General features: G+C 28.6%; 4 protein-coding genes across 5 annotated transcripts in view; 3 read left to right on the forward strand and 1 right to left on the reverse strand.

Annotated features, from left to right (window-relative positions):
- Positions 1 to 809: 809 nt before the first annotated feature.
- LOC100162586 (DDB1- and CUL4-associated factor 7) lies at positions 810 to 6,345 on the reverse strand. The gene is made up of 9 exons (XM_008180607.3): positions 5,506 to 6,345; positions 3,667 to 3,828; positions 3,459 to 3,600; positions 3,275 to 3,373; positions 3,002 to 3,124; positions 2,800 to 2,923; positions 2,585 to 2,736; positions 2,407 to 2,524; positions 810 to 2,334 (listed from the first exon to the last, which is right to left on the reverse strand). The coding sequence occupies exons 2-9, from the start codon at positions 3,771 to 3,773 to the stop codon at positions 2,159 to 2,161; spliced, it is 1,041 nt and encodes a 346-aa protein (XP_008178829.1). The 5' UTR covers positions 3,774 to 3,828; positions 5,506 to 6,345; the 3' UTR covers positions 810 to 2,158.
- A 5,605-nt stretch (positions 6,346 to 11,950) lies between these two features.
- Positions 11,951 to 14,402, forward strand: LOC100569001. Its single transcript, XM_029485531.1, has 5 exons — positions 11,951 to 12,410; positions 13,218 to 13,352; positions 13,552 to 13,730; positions 13,816 to 13,923; positions 14,148 to 14,402. Exons 1-5 carry the CDS (start codon positions 12,158 to 12,160, stop codon positions 14,316 to 14,318), a joined length of 846 nt encoding a protein of 281 aa, XP_029341391.1. The 5' UTR covers positions 11,951 to 12,157; the 3' UTR covers positions 14,319 to 14,402.
- Positions 14,403 to 14,893: 491 nt separating this feature from the next.
- Positions 14,894 to 17,182, forward strand: LOC115033258. The gene is made up of 2 exons (XM_029485532.1): positions 14,894 to 15,639; positions 16,807 to 17,182. Exons 1-2 carry the CDS (start codon positions 15,509 to 15,511, stop codon positions 17,003 to 17,005), a joined length of 330 nt encoding a protein of 109 aa, XP_029341392.1. The 5' UTR covers positions 14,894 to 15,508; the 3' UTR covers positions 17,006 to 17,182.
- Positions 17,183 to 19,775: 2,593 nt separating this feature from the next.
- The window catches only part of LOC100163978 (E3 SUMO-protein ligase PIAS2), a 16,422-nt gene continuing 12,922 nt past the window's right edge, over positions 19,776 to 23,275 (forward strand). Inside the window, exon 1 of one of the 2 annotated variants that reach the window (XM_003241630.4) lies at positions 19,776 to 19,909. The gene's annotated coding sequence lies outside the window, so the exon portion shown is untranslated. Of the gene's footprint in view, positions 19,946 to 23,275 lie in introns of both variants that reach the window. The other variant, XM_016801026.2, reaches the window with a different exon arrangement.

Consider the following 23,275-nt stretch of genomic DNA (forward strand, 5'->3'; position numbering starts at 1 on the left):
TTACCATCAAGTTTCATAATAGGTCGATTCACTCTAAGTTTTAAGCCAACGGCATACAACTTGAATTTCTGAGCGTAAATTTGGTATGCTAAATTTGGTATGACGCAGACAACACATACGGGTGTGGCGTCCTCTTAAGACAGAGTCTATTATTAACAAGTTATTCCTGCCTACTGGTATCTAATATTATTTTAAAGGTGTAGTGACTTCTACATAATCTACATATTAGATATCTTAGTGTAAAGCGCCACTGACATAATGTTTCTAAAAAAAATTAATCACCTTTTGTAAACACCAACATTTTTTAATATTTATACGATGATAACAATTATTTTATTTTATCTATCCACATTATATTTGTACACTAAATAATAAAATCAACAATTTAACTCAATTAATAATTATCTACCTACATACACAATATATTGTGTATAAAAACTTTTAATAACTGCTAACTATAATCATTTTTATTGACATTTTAATAAAGAAAATAACTACGTACTATTTTTCAAAATTATACTAGGATTTGAGTGTACATTTCATAACAAGTTAAATAATTGAATACTAGTTAGGTACAGTGACTTCATTTTTGTTTCCAATAAAGGCCTTTCATATAGGTAACCTAAAAATAACTTTCATATTATAGGAGTAATAAAAGACAATATGTAAATAATAATAGCAATGTCAATATTTTTTTCATACTTCCTCATTTCTAATGCTTATATATTTTTTAATATGTGCGGTAATTATTTTAACTGCTACTTAATATTAATAAAATGGATTTACTACAAAAAAAAACCAAAATACAGTTTCCTCATCAAAAAAGTTATATTTATTATAAATATTAAATATATATAATAATTATGATAGTTTGACATTGATGTGTACAAAATATGTTTATAGTATTCATAGTTTTGAAGCATTTTAACACATTTTGTTTTATATTGAACAGTTAAAGATTTTATAATTATTTAATAACCCAATATTGAAATTGTTTACAATTAACTGCAATATTGCTAAAAATGTCAACTTAAATCAAAAAATTCGTGAGATTTTCAACTAGTGTATAATTTAATACTTCATATTATTTAAAGAAACGCATAAAAACATGTAGTTGTAAATTTGAATTTATTGTTTATTTCTCGTGTGATACACTAAGATTCAACTGTGGATTTTTTCAACTTATTTAATTATAATATGCAATTTTTTTTTTTTTTATCTAGCAACAATTTATTTTATTGAAAAACATATCTAGTGCCTGCAAGTATAGTTTAATTTAATAATGCGCAGCTCAAAATAAATAATGAGGTATTAGTTAATGTGCACAGTTGATAATTGTAAAAAATGGATTAAAATTATTTAATTGTTATCATTAAAACAGTTGACTTTAAGTATTAATAACTTACATGTTACTAGTAAATAACTATTTATTAATTATACTTAAAATACTAACAGTGGGTTACTCAAATAGTCGTTGCATTTACACTGACACCACACTGTATAAAAATATAAAAATTAATTATTGCGTTTTTATACAAATGCGATTAGCAAAAATTAAATTTACCATAAAAAATTTAAAAAAAAATCACACAATCGTCAAAAAGTAATTAATATTATCGATACTTGATAAATATTTACATATCGCAAATTATTGATCTTATATAATATTTGCTTAAACATAAATGTGTTGGACACCACTATTTAAATAATAAAAATAAATTTATAATATATATCATTTATTTTTATAATTATTTTTCTAGCTTACAACAATTGAAAAACCAAATGTCGACACACTAAAATATACATAATTACTATAAGAGTATTCTTCTTCATTATAAATACAGGCTAAAAATCATCTACCGGCGGGCTGTTAACGAAATACATTTTATACTAAAATTTTTAATAATACAAAGTATTGGACTATGTTGTAAAATTTTATTAGAATAATATAACTCAGGAAAACATAAAAACAAATTAACCAAAAATAAAAAATAAATCACGGTCTCTTATAAATCATGAGTAAGAAATAATAATTGTAAGTCTTGTTAGTAAAATCTGAGTCAAATAATTTGTATTGGTGTGAAAAGTTTGATAAAAATAAAAACAGTATATTATATAATAATAATGCATTTACAACATTTACAGTCCAACAGTATTACTACACTCGTAATATTTCCAACGACTTGTTGTAACAAATGGCGATCCAGTCTGGTTGAGTGGCACCCCATTGAATTTGATTGATTTCACCTTCTGCAGCGGTATATGCTAGGATTGGATCTTCAATGGCCCTAGGCATTTGTTGGATATCCCATATAAGGGCCTGGTGATCATCGCCTGAATAAAAAATAGTGGTTATGATTTGACATATCAAAATAAAGAAATATAATATTGTAACTATATACAAACCAGCAGTGCATATATGGCAAGACGAATGTGGAGCCCATGCAATTCCATTAACACATGCCCTATGATTGTTTAATCTAGCCACAGGTGTACAAGGCACTCTGACATCCAATATAATAACCTTTGGACAAAAAATTCAAATTTAATAAATAAACGATTAAATGAAATAACAATTATTTACTTCGCATGCATCCATAGCAACTGTAGCAAGATAATTGGGATCTTGCTTGTTCCATGCGAGCCTAAGTAATGGTGAGTGCTGAGGATCTTCATAAATTATTGTAGAATGTTCCAAATGCCGCAGATCAAACATTCTAACTGAACCATCAGCCCCTGCAATAAAATAAATTAGGTTATAGAAAGTAATAAATACATTTGAATTTTGTGTTTTCATACCAACTGAAGCAAACATATCACGGCCACCTCCAGCACGACTAAATGCTATATCATACACTTCTTTATCATGGGCAATAAGTTGAGTCTTCACATGCCCAGCAACAGAATTAATTCGTCCAACAATCTAAGAATTTATTTTTAAAAAATTATCAATATAAATATAAAATTATTTTTACCAATTAAATATTGTTGATCAAATTACCTGAGTTGTTTCAAGACCCCAAATTGTACATGTGGTATCTATACTTGATGTACCAATTAAGTTTGGATCGACTTCATTCCAGTCAAATGAGGTTAACGGGGCACAAAAGTCTGAATTCTTGTTCTAATAACATTATAAAATAAGAAATATTGAAATACTAAAATTTACAATAATACAAAACCTATATTCTATTTTTTAAATTAAAATTAAGTAATGAAACAAAATATAATCACTGAGGAAATTATTTAAATAATTTTAAATTTAAATACCCACATTATTAAGAATGCATTCCAGTCTTGTTTCTGGTTCACCTGCTCTCCAGATTCGTAAATAATCACCACTTGTAGCTAATAAATCGGGAAATACTCCTTTCTATAATGCAAACAAAGTTTGGTATGAAACTTATCAACAACTATCAAAAATTAATAAAATCCATGGTACAAAACACAACACATACACTATCAGGAATCCACATAATTTTGGTCGTTGGATACGGATGATCAAATGTGCTCTTAGGACTGAATTCCGATACTTCTTCATCTAATGACACAATTTGTACTTTGTTATTGTATTCCTCTACAAAGCTCCCAATCGCCAGGCTACAAAATACAAACAAATATTAAATAGGTTAATAAACGGTTGTCGGCTAATGTATTAATCCTTACCGAAATCGTTTATCGGGCCGCACAGACCAGTTCATACTGTACAGCGGCCATGGCGCCTCATGTTTGTAAATTTCTTTACGCTTGGGTGTTGACCCATGAACTGCCATTTTGAATACAATCGATTGTCCACGACAAATTTATATTATTTATAGAGATACACACCTAATGACATAATATTATTAAATTAATATGGAATAATAGTTGAACGGCATAGAATACAGTGGGATAATTTTGTAAAGCCCTGAACAACATTTTAATGATTTTTTAATGAATTTAAAATAACTAAAATGTTTGAAGGTAGACAACAGTATATTATCTATACCTAACTATTTTTTATTACCCAACATATTGCAAACAAGCTTTACATTTTATAGTTTTGCTCAGATGATACCTATAAAATATTTTTTCCAACTATTTTTATTCTTACTTCTAAAGGTAGGTACTTTTACTATTTTGTACATAAAAAAAAAAAAAAAAAACAGTATTGACTGACAATCTTTTTATATAGGTACAAAGAAAGAACCAAAACACATTACTTCCAATCATGCAACGAGAGTGTGAAGTTGCTTGTTAATAAAACCCGCCACCACAAGCTTTTAGCTAATTGGAGGGTTGCAAACATTTTATATATTCGTATTATTTAAATATCTTTAATTTTGTTTTTATTGTAATCGATATGTTAAGAGGATGTCAGCGCACTATACGTTTTCTCTCTCTGGCCCTAGCGCAACATAGACAAAACGTGTTTGCGCAAAATCATTTTTTCTATGCGTTTAAGCTCACGTTTAAGTAATCTTAGAGTAAAGTCACCTATTACAAAAAAGATAGAGAATAATATTTTTGAGGGAATGACATATCGATTTTATATTTTATTATTATTTGACTTTGTATTCCACTATCAAAATAAATAAAAAAATTTTGTAAATTTAAATGATATTTAAATTGATTTGAGAAAATATTTAGACAAATCGATATGTCATTCCCTCAAAAGTATTATTCTCTATCTTTTTTGTCATGGTTGACTTTACTCTAAGATTACTTAAACGCATAGAAAAAATGATTTTGCATAAATGCGTTTTGTCTATGTAGCGCGTGGGTCAGAGAGAGAAAACGAAAAAATCTGTTAAATACTGTAAGATATTATGTTGTATGTACAAAAAGAAATTATTTGCAAATGTAATAAATATATATAATATGGGTATCGCAGCGGTAAATAACATCAGTCCTGCATAATCTAAAGATATCTCGTGTATTTTAGTCTTCCTATAACAGAAAAATCAATTGATACCAAGCGATTTCGTTATAAGGTTTTACTGTATTTGTTTTAAATAAAAACTATAGTAAATCAAATTTAAATAACAAGGTATGATCAGAACTTTTTGACAGCCAGATCTTTCGGTAGGCACATAACGTAGAGTATAGTGATAATTATTGACAGACAATATGAAAATATGGCTAAGTGACTTGATATACAGACTTAAACCGAATCCAGACCTTTGCAATCGGACCATGTTTTTACACCACAATCAAAATACTAACAAAACATTCTCGTTCACAATTTTGTCGATTAGTTGTGGTACTGTGGCGACAGAAGCAATAACATTATCGACGTAAAATAAATGGTCGTAAAATGTAATTTATAAATTTTTGAAATGTTGTCAAATTTTCTAGAAAATACGATGAAGCAGGTGCTAGGTACTGTTGCGCGGGCGTCTCAAAAGTAAGATCATCATAATATTTTTATTGTCAAAATATGAAATTTGAAAATGAAAACCAAAATCCCTGCAATGAAAAACGAAAAACTTCAAATGCTCGAGAGCGCCGGACGTGTTCACTTACCTATAGGTGTAGAATGACGTCCACTGGGTCCGCTTCACACACAGTTCCTCGGTCGCAGTGGGTGCTCAATGCCGGTCGGGTGTCCGTCGTCCGCCGTGATGCATGGCGCGCGCGTCCGTTATCGCTACCTACCGTCGGCGACTCGCCGTTTGCATATCGTCCTCACGGCCTAGAGAACCGGCGCGCGGGTGTTCGGTTCACACGGTCGTCCCCACTGGCGTTTGTCGGCGTACGTCCTATTACCGCTTTGCGACGCGGGAGTTTCGTTGTTTTATCGCTCGAACACCACTGTCGACGGTCGCGTCGGGACTCGGAAGACGCCGCGTTTTACTGATAACCAAGATGTGGTTCGGGGTGGGTGGTCGGATGGTCGTGGTAGCGGCGCGGTGGGGACGGTAGCGGCGGCGTCGGCGGCGTTGGTGATGAGCAAAACGAAAAATTATTATTGTTTGTATCGCGCAAACCGGCAACGGTGGTGGGGAAAATGGATGGAAAAAAGAAAAAAAAGACGGAAGCGCGGACCGCGCTAGATAGGTAAAATATTATCGTAATAACAACGATTATTATTATTATTATTAATGATAAATGATATTGGAAACGTAAACAAACGTTCCGATACGCTATGGTGGCCGCGGCAGCTGCTTCTGGTCGGCGGAGGCGGATCGGTGCGGGGTTATAATAGTTCACTGCTATAATATTGTCACGTTTTGGAGGCAAGAGACGGCAGCGGCAGACTGCGGGTTGATGTTGTGTCGGTTGCGGAGAGCGGTGGAGGTGGCTCGGTATCGATTATCGACCGGTCGGCGAGTGCGCACCTGCGCGGTCTAAACATGCATTTTACCATGGCTAAATAAATTAATTGATATGTATTATAATTAAAGACCGGATTTATATGCATTTTTATTGTTGAATATGCATGTAAACATGCACTGAAAAATGTCAAAAAATGCTATTTATTGTAATATTGCACTAGTAAGAAGTTCGCTTGCAGAATATTCCACTTGTTCCAATATGTTTGATGTGTCTACAAGTGAGAAAATAGAGGCTTAAGTTTTTTGATACTTACTATGACACCTAGGTACATGAAAAATGTGCTTTAATGTAAGCAAGAACATAATATAATTGGTACTATTCACCTACCTATGGTAGTTTACTGACTTATTTTTAGCGTCCGCGGTATATTCTTTGAAACGTAAAATATTTGGTATATAAACGTACCTACCAAAACGCTTTTTTACCTTTACCTTTTTGAATCTTTAGGACCTTAGATGCATATTTGTACACTTTTTTGTTAAAATATGCAAAATAAGCAGTATAACCTTTTGATATTAATTAATCAATCAGGTAATGATTTATGGACACTCGTTGACTGCATGTATATTATGATGTTGAATATGGCAACATGCATTTTATGCAAAATCCTGTCTTTAATTATAATTTATGTATTAATGTACAGGTGTTTATTTATTTAGTTATCTTTATTGAAACTCGTCAAAATAATTACTATAGACGCTTAAATTGATCTCCCTAGTAGGTATATATTATAATATAATAATAAACGTAAAACTTTAAAAATGTCCACGAAAAATATTTTTTAATTACAATTAAATACCTAACTAGTAACTATTATAAAACCATTATTACTAATTAGTAATTATTACTCTTATTCAATTCAACAGGTATCTAATTTCATTCAAATTTTAACTTATAAAAAAAATCATGTTAACATATTTTTAGATTTTTTGATTTTAGTATAAGCTACTTATGAAGTAGAGAAACCTTGTATTTATTTCAAGTCATATAGCTATATATTTTTAAGTACGATTTAATAGTACCTATTATTATTTTTCATTGGGATAATATTGAATATGTATTTTCTAGTTTCATTTTTAATTCAATATTTTTAAAATTAATCATTCTATTATGTATACCTTTCAAATAAATATCCATAGTCCACTAAATCCAAAATTATTTTTCAGGTTCAGCGAGAGCAGCATTCTCTGCACCTGTGTTCACGTCTATAGCTCTAATAACGTTACTTCAACCATAGAGATATATAGGGCCTAGTACAGTAGTACCATTGATACTAGATACCTATATATATAATTAATTGATATATTAGGTTTCCATTCGTATATCTACATGAAGATTTAGAAACCTAAACCATCATAGTGTAGTAATCCGACGTTTTTACTTAAAAACGTCGTTCCAAAGTCCAAGCAGCTATAAGTTAAAACAATATAACAAGATAAGGTGCCGTGCAACCTAATCAGGCCACTGATGCTGCTATCGCATCGGATTAGTACTGAACTCAGCATAACACACATCCTATGACGTCAATCACCCTCTCCTTAGTCACGGAATGTCCCATATAAATAGAGACACTTTTATCAAAGGATTTAAAAGTAGTTGAAGAGTAGACAGAAGTAGTTATCCCAAGCTTATAGTACTTGTGTGGGTCGCGGACTTGTATCAGCCGCATCGCCGTCCACATTAAGTAGGTACCTACATTCCCAGCTATAGTGTAACATACAATACTCTCCGGCAGAATATCTCTATTCTGTCAACAAATTTAATAACCAACTTAATATTATAATTATTTATATTGTGTTAATACATGTAATAAATATTTATCATATTTAATACATTGTGTTCAAATATTCATTTAACAAACTTCAAACCTCTTCCAATCCAATACACGACGTGTAGGTACGTGCATTTGTCGTTAAAGAAACGTGAACCAACCGAACGGTGATAGCGGCAAGTTACTACAATAGTAATGTTTAGTGACACCAAAGTACAAAATTAAATGTATGGCAAGGATCTCCGACAACCGCCCACCCCACCATGAAAAGTGGCTCACTGTAGTGGATGGTGTTAAATTTGAATTCAATGATATAATATCATTGTATAAGAAAAACGATTCTGAGCGAAAACGGTCAGTCTATGATATTATCAAGTATATTTGATGATATTATGGTGAATAAAGTAATTTATATACCTATTTACGTGAAACCTTGTTTTAAATTTTTAATCCTTAGATATAAAAGTTGAACATTTTATATATTTTTAACTATAAAATATATATTAATTTTTAAATTTGATACATTTTGTCAAAATTCGATCTTTAAATACTTATAAAAAAAATTGTGCCTATGTATTTTTAATATTTTTCAACTGATATTGTAACAATATATCAGGAGCCTTGTATTACATTTTTACACTTTTTGGCCCAACAAATAAATCTTTATTGATATTTATAGAAAAAATTGAAAACTGACAATATCCGTAAACAGCTCAAAAAGAGTCAAATTATTTTCAAAATTTTATCGTGTATAGAAAATGCTAGTATAAACATTCAGTGAAATTTTCAAGTATCTACAGCCATTCATTTTTTAATTACAACCAAATAAGAAAATCATTACATGAGAAATCAAGTAAATATCAAATGTTGTAAAAAAATGAATTTCAAACGCTCACAAAAATGTAATTTGACTTGCTTGTAGACATTTTTCTTTTTGAAAAAGGTAGACGAATTTATGAGGAACCTTGTATTACATTTTCAAATCTTAGATTTAAAAATAAAATTTTTCATGAATTTCTAACTCAAAATAATTTGCAAGTTTTCGTCATTTATACGTATTTTATCAATATTTGAACTTTAGATGCTTATAAATAAAATCTGTGACTATAGATTTTTAATTTTTTTCATCTGCCATTGAAACGATATGCTAGGAGCCTTCTATTAAATTTTGAAGCTTTTTTAACCAACAAATAAAATTTTATTGATATTTATAGAAAAAAAAACTAAAAAAAATGGAAACTGAAAATGTCCGTAAAGAGCTCAAAATAAGTCAAAATATTTGGAAAATTTTATGGTGTATAGAAAATGCAAATATAAACATTCAGTCAAAATGTCATGTACCTACAGTCATTTGTTTAAGAGTTGCACCAAAAACCAAAATCAATTTTCTCGAATACAGATTTTGCGTTAAAAATTCCCGTTTTTCCTTATTTTTTCGTTTGTTTTTCACGGTGCTTTTGAAAACTACTGAGAAATTTTTTGACCCCCCAAAGTACCACTTGATTCACTTTCCTCTAAGCACTTTTAGTCTAAGCATTTTTACTGTCCTAAAAGGTGATGACAGACACACACAAAAAAAACACACATCATTGTAAAATCAATACATTCATCGTTTCACTCAGAATCTAAAAGTTAAGATACAACAGTAAATATTTTAACTAAATAAGTTAAAAAATGAATGCCCACCTTTGGTGGCATAAAACATTTCCTGCACACAGTTGTTGTTATTAATATTTATCTAACATACAATATGTAGATACTAATTCAAAGGTAAGCAAGTTAATGAAAATAATTAACTCAAGTTAAGTTAAGTTAAGAGGACACAAGATCGATAAGTTAAAAGTTAACAGTTAACAAATAATAAATTTAATTCGATAGGTTAAAAGTTAAAATAGAAAAAAATATTAACTTAACTCAGTTTAAAAAAAGTTAATCTATTTTTTTTTTTTTGATTAGTATGTAAATCACATAAAGAGTGAATGTGTCTTTCTAGTTACTAATTTATAAATTATAAAAAACAATTTTATTGAACTTTTATCATAATGTACACTGTTGCCATTTTACTTCTACTTAACTATTATTTACTAATTTAAACTATACGCATCTCAAATTAAAAATTTAACAAATATATTTTTTTATATCGAATAGTAATTGATTTTAAAAGTTATATAACATTAAAACATAACAATTGTTATGTTTTATTATTGGTATTAATTCCAACTCGCATAATATATAATTTACAACTTAATAAAATATATTAATATACACAAAATTATGTTATCAAGAAAATGTTTGTGTTTTTCTATTGGATTATTTTTATTTTATACTGACATAGACATAGTAATACTTACGTTTAAACAAAAAATTTCAAAATATTTTCAACTTGATGGATTTATTTAAAATCAACTGAGAAAATCTAAGTTATTTCAACTGTAAATTAAACTAGTTAAGTTCATAAGTTGAACAGAAAATAAACTAACTAGTGAAGTCAAAAAGTTAATTATTTTAAACTTTTTAACTAGTTAATGCCCACCTTTACTATACCTATACTATGAATTATTTATGTTGCATTTAATAGGTACTATATAAGATCTTAAACATTTAAGATGTAATATTGTTAAGTATTCCAATATTTGCAAATATTAAGCTAAATCATATAAAATACAAATAAAAAAAAAGATTTAAAAAAAGATTTATTTAAAAAATTAAAAAAACGAAGTTTACATAAGTATAAAAATTGTTTTTATGTTAGTTTATTTTAAGGATTTTAAGTAGGACAATGAGTTATAACAACAGCTGTTATACATTTCATCATGCTATATATTAATAAATACTATTTAGGCACCTACATTTAGAACAAGCACATCGTTTGGATTGACATGGGCTTTTACATTTTTACACAATTGCACGAACAACTTAGGAACTCCAACCTCCCGAGTACCTACAACTTCAATAATTTGAAAAATATAACGTAAAGTCAATTATTTTTGTTTGCTGACTTGTTCAGTTGAAATACAATTTGTAATGGCTTAATACTATGAATAAAAATAAAAATAAATTAAATGTGTGAATGTAGAATTAATGTAGAATACCTAGTATATTATATGATGTAATATATAGTAACTGAGGAACTATATAGGTAAGTACCTATGCTTGAATGCAACGTCATATCAAAATAAAATCTACACATTTCGGATTACCCAGTTATTTGTATAGATTAATAAGTTATTTAATAATCTTTATTAATCTATGGACTATGACTATGTGCATGAACATTTTCAAGTTACATCAAGAAGGCGGGGTTCTAGTAAAATGGCTTGTAAAACCAAACAATGAGCTTGTTTTAAAAGTAGCAGTATAGCATGAATTGTTACAGCCTTTGTCAACAAAATAAAAATAAAATTACTGTATGAACTTATGTATAAACTTAATCTTTTAATTTTTTCAATAAGAATATAAGATAAACCCATATACCTAGGTACTTATATATTTTTCGTACCTATGTAGATACTAGATTATATATTATTATAATTTAATAAATAAATATTATACTTTAGTTTAGATAGGTACTATGTCTAACTTAACTGATCTTTAAATAAATACAACATATACATGACGTATATTTATTATTTATATTATGTAGATTGTAGGTACCGGGTACCTGGTACCCTATAACATTTTATACCCATAGTTGTATGGTGTTTTATATAAATAAATAAATAAATAATAATAATAACAATTGCCTATAGGGTGTGGTATATTTTCTTTTATTTTAAGTGGATGACCACATTGCGAAACAAATTACACAATGTCAAATTGGAGAGATAATTTTATAAAAAACCGAAAAATATTTTGTATTATTCATGAAAATATCTATCTCACAAAGTAGTAGATATACAGCATATAGGTACATTACAGTATAATCTTGCACTGATAACCTAATGATAGCTATTATAAAAATTAACATTAAATTGTCAAAGGTTACCTTGGAAACAAAATGTTAAAATATTGATTTATTAATCGAAAAAAAAATATCTTAATAATTAAATTATTGTTGTATGTCGGAATATGTCGTTTTTAAACATATTTAAGAAGAAACAAACCCAAACCAGTTCTTCCGAATCGTCGTACGTAAGTAACTTCAGTGACGAAGTATCGGGCGATTATGTAATAAAAAAGTCGCGGAAACCAGTCGTCCAGGACACCGAATCGTTGTGGGATTGCAGAGACCGAATGTTGTTGAATTTGCGCAAGATAAAGACAGAGGTCGGTGAAGATGAAGCTAAAATTCAACCAGATGATACATCTATAATTGTTGAAAGTATGTAAAATTCATAAGTTATCATGTATATTGACATAATATACCTAGTCTATATAATACTTAAAGAAATATCAGTGGCGGGTCTAGGGCTTAATTTTTTTTTTTTGGTGGGGGGTGGGAGGCAAAAGTACAAAAATTGGCTACAAAATTGGCTAAACACAGTGTAAAACAAAGGATATAGTATATAGGTAGTATAATATAATATGACATATATTATTATATGTTATATATTTTGACATTATGTTTATGTATGTATCGCAGGAGTTCAAATCATAAAACATTATTTCATCTAAAGGACAAGGTATAATAAAACAATTTCACAATGTACCTATTGTTAGTAATAATTTACGACTATCGTATTTAAAGTACTTATAATATATTATTTTCTAATGTAAATTAAAAATGTTTATGTTGAATACTTTCACGTCTATATAATTAATATAAGATTTGAAGGTCGTGAATACCACCCAATACCTATCGAGTATCGATATGTAGGTACCTATATCATTAAATTTGGAACACATGACTTATTTGAATAACAAAAAGCGTCAAAATGTTTCTATATCCTCATGAATCATGACGACATTATTTTACATGATTAATTGCATTTTTTATCCGGTTTCGAGTAGATGTCTGATATATCATACATTCTTAAAGCTAGTGTAATATTGCGTTCACAAAAAAGGCATTTATAAGATAAAATGTTATCCCCCGATTCCCAGTTAGATAAATGTCGAAGCAGTACTTACTATAGTAGTCTATTATTATAATTATATATTATATGGATAATAATTAGTATTGTTGTAGAATTTCAGCCTAACACTACACTAGTGGACATGCAGGATAGTCAGACAATCGATCAGTCAACGGGGACGTCCACGGTTACAGACAACCCAACGAATGACAAAAGCCAACAGATGAGCAGTCGTACTTCGAGTAAAGGTATTTCATACATATACGTACCTAAAGCTAGTGTATTGCGTCCTCCAAAAAATGGTAGTTAAAAGATACAATTTCATAAAATGTCTGTTAAATTTTGAAGGTGATAGACTATAATATATTGTAGGCCAGAAGCAGTGCTTATATCAGCTAGGTAGTAATATTTTATTAAGTATACGACTTAATGTGTTATACGACGTAGTTGTTGTAGAATTTCAGCCGGATACCACAACAGTGGACTTGCGAGGTAGTGTTTCGAGTCAGACAATCGATCAGTCAACGGTCGAGGCGGAGGTTACTTACAAGCCAATGACTGACAATAGCCAACAGATGAGCACCGAAAGCAGCATAAAATGCGTTCCAAAAAATACGAAAATTCCAGTACGTTTGATTTTGACTTACATAGATACCAACATAGTTACATATTATAATAATTAACCTACAGCAAAAACAAATTATTTTATAGATATGTAACGACACGGCGCAGGTTACGTGCAAGTTAACGGCTGACAAGAGCCTACACATAAGCACCGAAAGCATCATAAAACACGTTGAAAAAAAGACGAAACTTCCGGTATATATAATAATTTAAGAGTATGATTTTGACTTACATAATATGACACCTAAATATTATAATAATTAACCTACGACAAAACAAATTATTTTAGATAGGTACCTGTACCTAATTCATTTATATTTTACTCAAAACTCAAAATTTTAATTTTAATGCAAATTAATAACATAGCAATTTATTATTATAATGATTTATGTACAACATCGTTGATCAACAATGATCAGCCTGTGATTGAACCGCAGAATATTGAATGGGATGAAAGTTGTATGAAAATGAAAGAATATAGCGCGTATAATTCTATGGTAGATAAGCTGTGTCGAGTGCAAACGAATACGCAATATCCAAAAAACGTCAAGAATAGAGTATTTGCACCGGTAAGCTGCAATTTGGTGTAACACCGTATGTAATACACACGTGGGCTATAAATGCCATATAAGACAGCGGTGAGTAAAAACGTCACAAAAAGATAAGGTACTATATTATGTTGAAATCAAAGCACTCCTTCTGATAGAAATTTTGTATACAGGATATAAAAAAAAAAAATAAACACCATTGTAAAACCAATATTAAAGTTATCAAAATATAAAATATTATAGTATGATGTATATAAAAATTATAATATTTGAGTTGTCAAAATAAAATAATTAAATTTTAAAAATATTTTGACGATTGGTAATTTGATAATTTTGAATATCATACGAAAAAAATGTATGGTAAAACGTATTAAAGGTATATTTTGTTTAAATAATAAATAATTATAGATTTTTCAAATAAATTGTTTTTGTCTAATTCTGTAAATTAACTGACTTAAAATGTTTGTGTAATGGTTTTAAGTTAATTATCAAATATGTTTAAACATTAAATATTATGTTAATTTTGACTATATAGTAGATTGAATAAAAATTTGATCTAAAAGAGATTTTAAAATAAAATTAACTTCTATCCAGCTTTTAACATTAAATAGATAATTAAAATTTTTGGTTTTTAGGTATTTCTGACAAGAAATAAGATACATGTTTGATATTTCTTTCAAGTTGCTTATATATTGTTATACCTATACATTTTCATCAACTTACAAGACAAGTTGAAACTCACCGTACGATTTAAAAATAAGTATTATCAAATACCAATATTATATTATCATTATTATATTATTATTATTATTATTATTAATACATGGATAGATAAAAAGTATTGTTATTTTTTCTCGATCAGGATAGGGGTGTAATGTGTAATGTCTATCTCTTTCTCTTTGTCAATGGTTTATCACTTTTTAAACTTCGATGAGTACCTACTTTACATTTGTATGACTATTAGGTTAAAACACGAGTATTTGTTCGTTCAGTCTCCACTTTATTTTGTAGATCTATCCCCACATGAAATTATTTTGAAGAAAATTTAGGTACGACTCCCAATATGTGGGTGAGTGGGTGACTTTTTCAAAGCGCTTTCATCCCACTCACGGTAAAATGTCGATAAAAGATAAAATTCCAAAATATAATAGCTAATATAGTAATATTCTATACTACACGAACAGTCATATTGTGGCAGCAACAGTTATCATTGTTGTCCGTGTCACGAGGTCATGGTGCCTGTACATAAAATCGCGTACGGCGTATCGATGCTCGTCAAACACGTGTTCGAGACGCGTCAGTTGTTGGAAAGGAGCCTGCAGAAAACCGACCATACCGTACAAAAGTCCGAAATCCAATTGAGGTGAAAAAAATATGTTTTATTACAAATATGTATTTCAACTTATTTAGCTATAATGACGTAGTAATTACTATTTATAAATACCTAAGCTCAATTCAATATCCTACCTACCTACTTATACTATCAAATTCATTATATATTTGTATCGTTATTATTTTGTTATTATTTACTATCCATTATTTTTTTATAAAATAATACATATGATGGAAATAAAATCTAGATGAACATAAATTATTCACATTATTTTTATGTCAGTTTTTATAAAAGTTAAAATGTCCATAAAATATTTTGGGGGACCCAATTACTTGAGAGTTGTGACATTATTAGTAAATAGTAATCATATTACTTTGTAGACAAAATACTAATGAAACTACGTCTGAAAAGCTGGGCAATTACTAGTTAAAATAATGAAAAGCTAAGTTATAACTTAGGTAGGTATAAGTTACTTTTTTAGATAACTTTTAACTTAACTAGTTAAAAAAAAAAATAGAATATTTCATAAATAAATAATAGTAACTTAACTTAGTTATTTGGTTAAAATGAAAGTTATTTAAAGTTTTTTTTTTCGTATTGTTGACTGTATATTATAAGAACGATCAGCGATAACTGTATCGATTTTACAATGATGTGTTTTTGTATTTTTGTATTTTTTTTGTCTGTCATCACCTTTTAGGACAGTAAAAATACTTAGGTTTCTTCAGCAGTACCTTTTATGGTAGGAAAGTGAATCTAGTTGGTACTTTTGGAGGTTAAAAAAATTCCTAATTGTTTTCAAAAGCGCAGAGAAAAACAAAATAAAAATTAAGGAAAAACAGTACCTACATTTTACGCAAAATCGGTTTTTGACAAAATCGATTTTAGTTTTTGGTGTAACCCTAAAACAAATGACTGTAGACATGAAATGTTCACTGAATCTTTATGTTATCATTTTTTATACAGTATACACCATTTTCAGTTTCCAATTTTTTTAGTTTTTTTTTATATATAACATCTATAGTAATATTTTAGTCTCCGTTTTTAACATTTATACTCGGTAAACATAACATTAGATAAAAATGTGAAGTTAATGAAGTTTACAAAATTATCCCCCCGCACTGACAACTGAAAAAAACAAATTCGGAAATACGTTATTAACACCTAAGACCTTATCACAATTAAATTGGATTTCAGACTGAGGGCCGCCGCTGCCGAGGCGAAGCATCTGGCCGGTAAGCTGACATTTTTGGTGATTGACGTGAACCACACCACGGGCACACCGGATCAGATAGAAATGCTCATCAACGTCTATGACGCGTGCTTCAGACGTTTCAAGAAGATCATGAAAATCGTGCGCCGGATCGAAATGCCAGAGCAGAGGGAAAAATTATGATAATGATCGTTGCGGCCTTTCGACGACGGATCAAAATTGAGATATTAAATGAATATAATATAATATTACATGATGATAAAGAGCAAATATTAATCTAAAAGGTTTCGATAATTTTACAGTGTTCGGAACGTTCACTAAAAAAAATGAACTCGTTCACGTTTACGTTCGTGTTTTTTTCAAACAAACGCGTTCACGTTCACGTTCTTTCAAAAAATGAACGCGTTCATTGGGTCGTTCATTTATTTTTTTATACATTTTTTTTATGAATCATTTACCTGCTGTAAAGGCTCAGTCAAACAGAGGGTGAATTTTTGTCCGGCAATCAAAAAATGAATCCGGACTTTAGGTACAACTTTTTTCATTCCAGACTTTTTGTACCCGGACTTTTCGTCCGCCATGGTTTATGGGTACGCGGACCGCGGCGGGCAAGCGATCTTTGTATTATTTTACAGTGCCCGCGCGTGCAGCCCGCTTTCTGTTTGACTGAGCCTTTAATATAAAAGCCTATAAACATATACAACTCAAGTCAAAAATAAAAATACTATTTAGACTTATATATAATATAATTAATTAATGTATTTTATAAATATATTAAATTAATATTTATATTTATATTTATTAAATGGTAAATAAATTGAACGTCTTAAAAATCGATCAAGTTCGTTAAAAATATAAACGTCTTTCACGTTCACGTTTTATTTTAATAAAACGAGTGACGTTCACGTATCGTTCACTAAATATGAACGTGAATGCGTGCGTTAATGAATGACGTTTTTCCAAACACTGTAATTTTATATTACAGTTGTCAGTTAGGATAAAACGAACAACATAAAACATTTCCAATGTACCTATTTAAGTGGTCTTGTTACAAGCATGTGCTGTCTCCGTCTTAGAAATGTACAACATACCCAAAATCTGTTTTGCGCGTAACAACTTTACTCCCTCTGTATTTATAGTAGAATTACCAAAATTCCACTATGCATAAGGAAAAGCTTTATCTGTGACGTAGCGTTTTAGTTTTTTTGATAACATTTTAAATAATTAAATGAAAAAAACCAAAAAAAATACTAATGTTCTGAAACTGATAACTTTAATTGTATTTATGTTATCCAAAAAACAAAAATCCTATAAAATCCTATTACAAAATAGGCATCGTCGTGGAAGTAATACGAAAGTAGTCGGTTCAAACATAAAAAAAAGGTATTACAATATTACTAGGTACCTACATATAATATATTATAATATAATATTAATTATTATCGTATGTATTCAATTTTAAGACCGTTTGTAATGTTTGTATTTGTATAATAATATTATATAGACCAATACGAATTATAATTTATAACTATACAAAAAAAAGTAACAACCCAAATTTGGTATTATGCATTGATGCTTGTTGGTTTGAGAGAGAAAATAGCGCTCTACCATACTCTATTAACGGCATCAATAAAGATTTTTTTTTAAATTATATTTTTACATCAAATTTTTTTTTGGTTTGACAATTTTGGGACCTTCAAAAGTTGTGTTTTTTCTAGACTACTAAACACCCGTATTAACCAATGTTAACCCGAATAATAACGGTTATTAAAACCTGAATGTTTGTTTAATTTTTTTATTCCGGTGTTTTAACACCCAAATACATCCAACACCCGAAACCTGAAACCCAAATAAATGATTCTGGTGGTAAGCCCTGCTATTAAACTAAATATGTACAGAAGCAAAAAATGAATTTGTAAATTAAATTTTTTACATTAAACATCTATTAAATTTTAATAACAGCGTAAACTGTATGCATTATGGTATAAATGAATAAAACATTATTTTTTTTATATATACACCCGTATTAGGTAGGTAGGTATTTTTGTAATAAAATTATAGTATAAAATATAATGTATAAATCGAAATGGTCACAATTCACGATTATCGATTATACGGGCAACTAAATACCTAAATATTATGTTACAGTGTTAGCTCTACATAAGTCATAATTATTCATCAGTAGGTACCTAATTCTTCGTAAATATATCGTTTTTTTTTTATAATATTTTCTATATTCTGATATTATACGAGCTTATATCTATATATTATATAAAAATGAATGTTTGTCTGTCTGTCGAGTGTCATTTGGTTGCCATGATTTTTTAAGCTATTATAATAATAATTATTGGTTCTGGGGCAAAGAAGTGCAATTTCAAAAATCATTTAAATTAGGTATATACCCGTTTAGAGTTCAATAGTCTCAACGGGTTTAAGTAGGTAGGTACCTACCAGGCACGCCCGCAGATAAGTAACTCACTAGATGAAAAATAATTTTGGTGACAATATAAGCTGTGAGGGGCTTCTTAGAATAGGTATTTACTATATTGGGCATAATCAAGAACAACAATTATTATAAATGAACAGAGAAAGAATTTTTATATTTGATATTTATTTGAAAAATCCAAATTACCAATCAAAATTCCGTGCGTGTCTGGTACCTACGTACTTAATATTCAATACTAAAAGGATTTGAATCAAATAATTTATGACACTACTTAGTACCATAGACGATAGACCTATTAACTAATGGACAGCGCTTAGAGAGAGAAGTCAGGGGTAAGATATAGCTGAGTGAGCGAGAAAAGTAATAAAGTAGTAAAATGTTCAAGAGTCTAGAGACAGAAAACGCCGAATGGCTGCAAGATGGCGGCCTCGTATCTCTTATCATCACAAACATTTATCAGTATTATCACAGAATACTTTTATTATGTGATATTATCTCAAGAGATTATGAAATATGAAATATTTAAATATCAAAAAATATTAACAAACATTCATGGTTTATAAAAATAATTATTATTTATTAGTAATTCAAATGTTCAATTACAATATCAAATTGGAAAACAATTTCTTGTTTAGATACAGGTAAATAGTTATAATAACATGTCAATATTCAAATTGGTAAGTATAATAATATAGTTAGGTTCATATTAACTGTCATAATAATAATATATAAAAAAACGAATGTCTGAACCCACCATTAAACTCTGGGGAAGTAAAACTTCTTTCATAAGTATTGGGGCCCGTGAAATTATGGAGAGAGAGAGAAAAATCAATACAATAAAAATAAACGTGTACACAGCCACCGCTGTGCATGACTTGCAAAATAAATAAATAAACGAACGTGTCGTTTCATTTTTTGTTACAATTTTTTTCCAACCAAACCTCAAGAAAGAAGTTTTACTTCAATAATAATAATTATAAAATAATAGGTTTACACAATATAGGGCATAATACACAATAAACAGTTTCTTTTATAGATAGAGCTAAATAGTTATAATAAAGTGTCAATATTCAAATTGGTAAGTATAATATATTTGGGTTCGCATTAATTGTCATAATAATAATAATAAATAATGATTACCTAGGTAAAATAATTTAATTTAAATAAAAAAAATGCAATAGTTTATAAATTTGCTATGCATAATAGGCATTTACCATTTTTAAAATTAAACACTTATCTCAGGTGTCTTCCTTTCTTTCGTTCATCAACAATAAGGATGCACTTATATTATTCTTTAAGATTTTGTTTGATACTAAAATAGTTGAAGTTTTTGTGTTTTTAGTAGAAAAAATCGACGCTGATGTATAATTTTATTATTTTTTGGTGAAATGTTTATGTGATTTTTTTAAAAGGTTTTTTATTTCTTAATGCTAATAATGTAGGTTGTGCAGACAACAAACATTTCTTCAATATATCAAGTTCTTCTAAACTTGAAACAGTATGTAACAGTGGCGTGGCAAAGGGGGTCTAGAGGAGTATCCGCTCCTCCAAAATTTGGGTGGGTGGGTAATGGTTATTCATTTTTAACGTACATATACTGTACACAATATACTATAGAATTAATGAAGTACTAATGTAAAAAAGGGTGGCAAATGGGTACCACTCTGCTGTTCATTAGATATCAAATGGGTCATTGTAATGGTTGTGTTAAATGTTAATTCAATGAAATAAAATCTAAAAAGTATATATTATAATATTGCTATTAAAGTCATTTATACTAACAGTCGTTAAATATACTTTGTCGAAAACATTTCATTTGTTGTACTTTAAAAGTTTTATGTACCTACCCACGAATAATATTTTTAAATCACAAAAAATAAGTTAATAACTAAAAACGTTATTTTTCGTTTAGGTACATATCTAATTTTATTATAATTTAACTTAAAATGTCTATAAAAATGACTTTGTGAATATATTTTTAGAGATTTGGGTTACAATATCAACTATTTATGAAAAACTATGTTTTAATTAATCGTTAACTAAAAAATTTATCATTTTATACATTTTTATTTTTTAACTACAATATAATTTGCAATTTTTCGTCATTTTCTTTTCATCACTTATATTTAAAATTTTTATTCATTTCTAACTGAAAAGTATATTGCAAATTTTCGAGACTGATGAATTTTGTCAAAATTCTAACTTCAGACAGTCGGAAAAAATTATTAAGGACTTACATTCAACTTTTTTTTATTTCACTATTAACTACTTTTTGAACTGTCCCTATTACATTTTCAAGTTTATTGCCCTATCAAAAATTTTTTACTGACAGCAATTAAAAAACAATTACTAAGGTATACAGCTATCAATAGTTCAAAAAGAATCAAAATATTTTGCCAATATTCGGTAAGACAATTTCATGTACCTATGTATACGGTTATTATTTCATTATAAATCGATTTTGATGAAAATTGGCTTTATGTAAAAATTCTCACTTTAGATTCTAAGTGGAGCGATGAATAAGTATATTGATTTTACAATGATGTGTTTTTTTTTAATTTTAAAACTGTTATCACCTTTTAGGACAGTAAAAATACTTAGATTTTCTTCAACAGTATCTTTTCTGAAAGGAAAATGAATACTTTGGGGGGTCTAAATTCTAAAAAATCCTAAAAGTGTTGGAAAGCGCTGGTAAAAGAAAAGAAAAATTAAGAAAAAACGGGAATTTTTACGCAAAGATGGTTTTCGACGAAATTTATTTTAGTTTTTGGTATAACTCTACAACAAATGACCGTAGATACATGCAATTTTCACTGGTTTTTTATATTAGCATTTTATATACACAATAATATTTTCAAAAAATATCAATTTGTTTTGAACTGTTTACTGACATTTTCAGTTTCTAATTTTTTTTAGTTTTATTTTTTCTATGAATGTCAATAAAATTTTATTTGTTGGGTAAAAAAGCCTGAAAATATAATACAAGGCTCTTAATTTATTCTTCAAGTGAAATTTGCAAAATATTAAAAATCCATAATTACAATTTTTCCATAAGTATTTAAAGTTCGGATTTTGACAAAAAGTGTAAAATTAAATGTGTAAATTATTTTGAGATAAAAATTCCTAAAAATTTTTCTTTTTAAGTCTAAGATTTTCAAATGTAATTCGAAATTCCTTATAAGAGTATCTTATCTTAATTTTATCAATAAAAAAATGTCTATAAGAAAGTCAAATTAAATTTTTATGAGCGTTTGAAGTTCAAATTTTTACAACATTTGGATATTCATAATTTTTTTTATATATATATTTAAATTAAAGTTCAATTTTTGACAATATTTATCAATTTTAATATTTAAAAATAATTTTGTAGTTAAAATTGTACGGCAGAGCGATATCCACTTATCCACCTTTTTTTCTTATTTTTTTAGTTTTTACCACGTTTTTGAAAATAACTCATTTTTTTTTATTTCTACCACCCCCCCCCCCCTCCACCAAAAAAAAAAAAAAAAATACTAGATTAATTTTCTTATCAGCAAAAAGATGCTGAAGTAGAAAATCAGACACCAACATTGTTTTGCTCCAATCAGAATCTTAAAAAATAACTTAAATAAGAAAATAATAAACTAGAAGCTATGTATGTTATTAACTTCAAATGTTTTAAGAATGAATTGTCATTGTACCTGTATATAAACGTTAAATAAATAATAAACATAATTTAATTTAACACAATTTTTTTCATAAAATATTGGATGGGCGGGTGGGTGGTTAGAATAAAATCTTTGCTCCTTGTTAGAAAATAGTTCGCCTCGCCACTGGGCATACCTACTATTTTTCTCTATAACTGTAGATTTATCCTAACACCAGTTCTAACCAATATATTTAATTTGTCTCTTAGTAAAGATATATATCCATCTCTTTGGAAAACGTCATTTATTTCACCTATTTTAAAAAAAGGTAATCCTTCAATGATTTCAAATTATCGCCCAATCTCTAAATTATAGTCAATC

This window comes from Acyrthosiphon pisum, chromosome X, assembly GCF_005508785.2.
Source record: "Acyrthosiphon pisum isolate AL4f chromosome X, pea_aphid_22Mar2018_4r6ur, whole genome shotgun sequence".
Classification (NCBI taxonomy): Eukaryota; Metazoa; Arthropoda; class Insecta; order Hemiptera; family Aphididae; genus Acyrthosiphon; species Acyrthosiphon pisum.

Excerpts from the sequence above, each read along its gene's own strand:
- LOC100162586 (XM_008180607.3), bottom strand. The coding sequence starts at position 3,773 with ATGGCAGTTCATGGGTCAACACCCAAGCGTAAAGAAATTTACAAACAT. Across the intron at positions 2,924-3,001 it reads GGGGTCTTGAAACAACTCAG|ATTGTTGGACGAATTAATTC; the intron begins GTAATTTGATCA and ends ATAAATTCTTAG. Across the intron at positions 2,737-2,799 it reads TGATATGTTTGCTTCAGTTG|GGGCTGATGGTTCAGTTAGA; the intron begins GTATGAAAACAC and ends ATTTTATTGCAG.
- LOC115033258 (XM_029485532.1), top strand. The coding sequence starts at position 15,509 with ATGGTGCCTGTACATAAAATCGCGTACGGCGTATCGATGCTCGTCAAA. Across the intron at positions 15,640-16,806 it reads AAGTCCGAAATCCAATTGAG|ACTGAGGGCCGCCGCTGCCG; the intron begins GTGAAAAAAATA and ends ATTGGATTTCAG.
- LOC100569001 (XM_029485531.1), top strand. The coding sequence starts at position 12,158 with ATGTCGTTTTTAAACATATTTAAGAAGAAACAAACCCAAACCAGTTCT. Across the intron at positions 12,411-13,217 it reads TACATCTATAATTGTTGAAA|AATTTCAGCCTAACACTACA; the intron begins GTATGTAAAATT and ends GTATTGTTGTAG. Across the intron at positions 13,731-13,815 it reads CAAAAAATACGAAAATTCCA|ATATGTAACGACACGGCGCA; the intron begins GTACGTTTGATT and ends ATTATTTTATAG.